Genomic DNA, 5,284 nt, shown 5'->3' with positions numbered 1-5,284 from the left:
ATTTGGTTTTTGTTCATTTGTCCCTTTTAATTACCTAATTTGGTATGATGATTTGTTTCGTCGCAGATCATAAGAAGGTGTAGTTCGTGAGGTATTGAATGCTTTAAATCATTCGTTTTCTTTTATCGTTTTTTGGGTTTTTGCTTAATAATTGTGAAATATTTTTCTGATTAAAAAAAAGTGAATTTAGTGTAGGCTTATTTAACTAAAGCATTATAAGTAAAAGATTTAGTGGTATTTTTCTTCGCTTGTAAATTAGTGGTCTTTGGTTCGATTCTCAGCAAAGACGAAGTTGAACCACATTATAGGAAGCTCATTGTAAGGCTTAGCCTACTTCCCCACCCCTTAGTGTATATACTATTGTTTATTGTTTGTTAAAAAAAAAAAAAATCTAAAGAATTATAGAGAGAGGTGTGGCAACACAGAGAGGTGAATTCTGAGGTGTGTATTATCTCACCCCATTGTGCCTTTGTTTATAGTAGTAGGGAAGGTAAATTCTTTACCCTTTAGGTATTACATTACAATCAGGAAGTTAGCCAAAAAATGGTAGAATCCCATAAAGATTTACTAGGATTTACAAAAGCACATTTAATTCCTAACTAAATTAGAATTGCAACACCCTCCCTTGAGTGTGTAAAAACTCAAGTAAATGGTGCATCATGTCTTCATCGATGAAGTAAGTATAGTTGATGAAGTTGTCGGCACATGATCGAATGTGAGTCTCAAATTAACGGAAAAATGCATAGATAGTAAAACTCACAAGACCTCGCTATGGTAAAACCTAGGATGAGAGGAGAAAAAAAAGAGAATTTGCAATAAGTCAAAACTATACGTCTTCAGAACGCAAGTAGAGCACACACAAGGGTATGACTAACCTAGGATGGATGCCTAAAACCTTGTCAGGTAACAAAAACCCAATGGGAAAAATGCTCCTAAGTGTAGAAAAAAATAGTACATTAAGGTTAAGTAAGTATACTTCTGGATACTCCCCCTGAGTTTGACAAAACTTCCAAATGAAAATAACAATCATTGCAAATAAATAGTTACGCATACTAATTCCTCAAACAAGTTATGTTGAAGGCTGATGTTGGCAGTGACTTTATGAAGAGGTTGACAAGGTTGTCTGGGATCAGATTGCTTAACTTCAATCTCTTGATGCTTTGCTGATGTGATGTAGACGTAATATGCTTAATGTTTACTTTGTTGATGTATTGTGTCTCGGTCTGATCGATACAAACAGCATAGTCTTCATGGACTTTGCTGATGGATGAAAAACTGTAGGTTTTCGAATATGCTCAACAAGAGCTCTAAACCATGTCTTGTGAGGGTTTGATAGGTAATCTGCATCAGCATAACAACAAGGTAAACACATCTTGAGGACCAAGGGGGTTGAATCTGCTCGGGATCATCACGTGCTTTGCAGTTTTTTGAAGCTCTTCCAGAGTCTTAGTGAGATTCATGTCATCGATATAAACTGCAACTCTAACAATTCCAAATATGACTTCTTAATTGAACAGACAAGGGCATTTATTCATATCACTGACTGATCAAATAATCACTTAGATGGGTATACCACATCCGCCCAAAATTGCTTAATCTAAGTGAACACCTCAATTGAATTGAGAGGGTGTTCTATGGTCTCAAACTATTTGAATTAGTCCATGTAATTCTTTGGCAACTTACATGTAAATCTCTGTATCAATATCCCAATGAAAAAAAATTAACCATTTTGATAAGGTTGTAATCAATCTCAAGGCAATTGAGAGAAGTCTTGCACCATAAGGTGTGCATTACATGTCATTGTTTTATTCATTCATTACGTTTCATTTCCCACTTATAACACAAAAAGGTTACCTTGGATAGTGTAGAAACAATAGGTCCAAACATACTTTGGTAAGGAATTAAACGTAAATTGTAATTTCAGTTGTCCAAATAATTTTAAATTATTTTTATTTAAATCATGAGGCATTTTTTCTTAATTACTAACATTGTGAAAAAGGGGTTAAAAAATAATCATATTTTCGTTCAAAATTCTGTTGTTTATTTTCCTACAGTCCCTACGTTTTCGCAACGCTGTGTTCATTAAGCTGTTTGGCTCTCAATGTAACTTTCAAGAAATAATCATTAATCAAATAAACTTCGGAGTTTTTCTATCCAAACTGTTGAACTCCAGAACTTTGTTGTTCTACTCTTGTAGTTCACTATTATATGAATCAAAAATCCAAACCAGTTGCAGGCAAGCTATGAAGCAATTGATCATGGATTTTCCTACCCTCCAACTACTAAATAACGAAAGTACTGTCTCTGCACATTGTAAACATTAGTAATTGATTGTAATATTTCTTCTAACAGATTCGAAAAGAAAGAAAAAAAAAAAAAGAACCTTAACATATTTGAATATAACAGTTGATAATTACAGTATTCTAAGCATTAAGAAAAATAATCAAGGGTATATTCGATATAATTGTACTTGGCAACCAGAATTGACTCACTACGAAAGCGGACAAGTGATTTAGAATATTCCACTAGAAATTTCAATATCATATATGGACTTAGCACACCAAGCTTGATTTTTTTTAGATCAAGTTGTAGAGACGGCTTCCTGCTTTCTTTGGCCAAAATTAATGTAAGAAATTGGTATGTCCTATTAGCATGGGCAACATTCATGGGAAAATTAATTTTCCAAACTCCCCCCATGGATTTTCTTTCCTTCATATTTATTCCAACTTTTAGATAATTTTCTAAGCTCTTAAAAAAACTTCGATGGTACAAGAAAAATTATTGAATAAAAAAAATTACATCTAATTGTGACATCCCACATCGCCCAGGGGAGTAATCCTTATATGTATATTCTCATCTCTACCTAGCACGAGGCCTTTTGGGAGCTCACTTGCTTCGGGTTCCGTAGGAATTCCGAAGTTAGGCGAGAAGGGGGCTAGAGCACTCCCATGATGGGTGACCCACTGGGAAGTTGCTCGTGAGTTCCCAGAAACAAAACCGTGAGAGAATGGTAAGCCCAAAGCGGACAATATTGCGCTACGGTGGTGGAGCGGGCCCGGGAAGTGATCTGTCCCAAGCCAAGCTGTGACATAATTGAGCGGAATATAAACCTTATACCTCTAAAACAAAATGGAATATACAAGAAAAAAAAAGAGACATAAATCTAACCCTCTTTAAGACAACAAGAAAAATACAAATAAAAGAGGGAAGACATAAAAGCGATCCTTCTTGAAAGCAAAATGAGATATACAAGAAAAATAGAGGATGTCATGAGCCTAACCCCTCTAAAAGTTATAAAGGTTTGAAACACCAAATATTTTGGGAATAAAAATATAATAACACATTAGGAAAGGGGATCTAACCTGTATGCCATGATATGCACTAATCTGAAAAATCAGAAGCCAGACCAACTAAGAAAAATTAGATTGCAAGAAGTAAGAACCGCCAACGGATGTGAGTCATGCTACACCAAAGATGAGGAAACAAACTCTTAAATCATCACCGTGGGTGTGTTGGCTCATGGGCACGTATTATGGTATGATTTACAAATTGGTTTACAAGGAAAATGAAATCAGATTTTTCATTTCATCTTTTTGAGGCCCAATAATATTGCAAAACAAAACTTGCAAGAATCATCAGATCCATAAATTTCATTTTTATTTATTATTGCAGATGAAAGGAAATACAGCATTCACTCTTTAATCAAACCTTCAATATTACGTAGAAGCCAGTTTTCGAAGGGAAAAAGAATATAAAAGGGAATAAAATCACACCAATATATCATGGAAAAGATGACACGAGACTGAATAACACATGAATGCAGCAACAAACAATGTTTAGTTGTAGGCATCTTGGTGCTCCAAGAGGTAGTTCTCAATCAACTTGAAGAGGTGGGAGGCCTTCTCTTTGCCAGCCTTGACATGCTCTTCCTTGATCTCAACATCACCCTTGATGTGGTAGTGGCTGGTGCTCTTGATGATGGAACCATTGCCAGAAGCTACCAACTTAGTCTCATAAGAGATCTTCTCAATTGTCTCAGAGATAGCATCTCCCTCAATCACACTATACTTGTACACAAAGTTGTCCTTGTCAAGCCCATCGATTCTGTGCTTCACATAGCTGTATGTGCTACCTTCACCAAAGTTGATCTTCTTAATGGTTCCAACTCCTCCATCTCCTTCAAGGATCTCAGTGCTCTTCACTGCCTGTGGTGCAATCTTGGGGATGAGGTTGTCAGCATCAAGGACAAAGGCATTGTACAACCTAGCAGGGGGGATGACAGAAGTAAACTCAGATTCGTATGTGAAAACACCCATGATTCTGAGATGTGTTTAGGATGTGGGAAAATAATAACTGATGTAGAGGAAGACTAAGAAAGAAAGATGATGTATTGGGAGATTTTGAGGTGTGAAGAAGTGAGGAGGATGTATAGGTATTTATAGGCCGAGGCTGAAGGTGTGGATCAAAAGGTTTACGCATGCTCCTAACTGTTAAATGGGTTCTATTCGTCGTAGACGTGGGAACCATTACTTTTGTATAAGGAAATTTGTAATGTAATCAAGGAAAGAACCATCTGGAAATTGAATAAAGAAATGCCCAATTGCTCCGCGAGGTGGACTAACCTAATTTTCTTTTAGTTTCTCTGTCATTTCCTATTTTATAAGAAAAAATGATCATATATATAGCTCAAATAAAACAATATTGTCCGTGGGCTATTGAAACCCGCTTGGGCTGCATGCACCCATAGACTGGATGATATGAATCATTAAGCAAAGCTGAGAGAAATTAATTTTATCCTGATGACGTACAATAATTTAGTTTTTTTTTTTTTGTCCGATCATACAAATGCAATGCGATGCGGTGTGTCTTGCGCTGTTATACACAGCCGACTTTTTAATAATTCAATTTTTGTTGTCGAATTGTTTAGCATTTGTTATCGCATCTTTGATCAACGTTTCCCGTGACAGTCGACACCTACTGACTCGTCAAATTAGGGATTGAAAGTTGATTAGGTTTAGAAATTTTTATTTAAACTCATATAACTTTTTTTTACATACAATTTATTCTCTATTTTCATATTACTTTTAATTAAACTATCAATATCTCTTTAAACCCAAACTCACAACCTAAATTACTCTCACAAACTTAATTCAATTTATAAAATTTATCTTTGCACCCATTCAAAAAATAAAAACCCAAAATCAATATTGTACAACTCATTCAAGGCTTAAAGGGTGCAATATATATCACATTTGTCTTGTGCTTAATCTTTTTTTTGCTTCAT

The 5,284-nt window shown here is 35.3% G+C and overlaps 1 protein-coding gene across 1 annotated transcript; it reads right to left on the bottom strand.

Annotated features, from left to right (window-relative positions):
* Window positions 1-3,645: 3,645 nt before the first annotated feature.
* Window positions 3,646-4,395, bottom strand: LOC137731569 (major strawberry allergen Fra a 1-3-like). The gene has a single exon (XM_068470708.1). The coding sequence runs from the start codon at window positions 4,314-4,316 to the stop codon at window positions 3,837-3,839; it is 480 nt and encodes a 159-aa protein (XP_068326809.1). The 5' UTR covers window positions 4,317-4,395; the 3' UTR covers window positions 3,646-3,836.
* Between the last annotated feature and the right edge of the window lie 889 nt (window positions 4,396-5,284).

The sequence above is a fragment of the Pyrus communis genome, chromosome 4 (assembly GCF_963583255.1).
Source record: "Pyrus communis chromosome 4, drPyrComm1.1, whole genome shotgun sequence".
Classification (NCBI taxonomy): Eukaryota; Viridiplantae; Streptophyta; class Magnoliopsida; order Rosales; family Rosaceae; genus Pyrus; species Pyrus communis.
The sequence above is the reverse complement of the archived record's forward strand: the minus strand, read 5'-3'. Positions and strand labels throughout refer to the sequence as shown.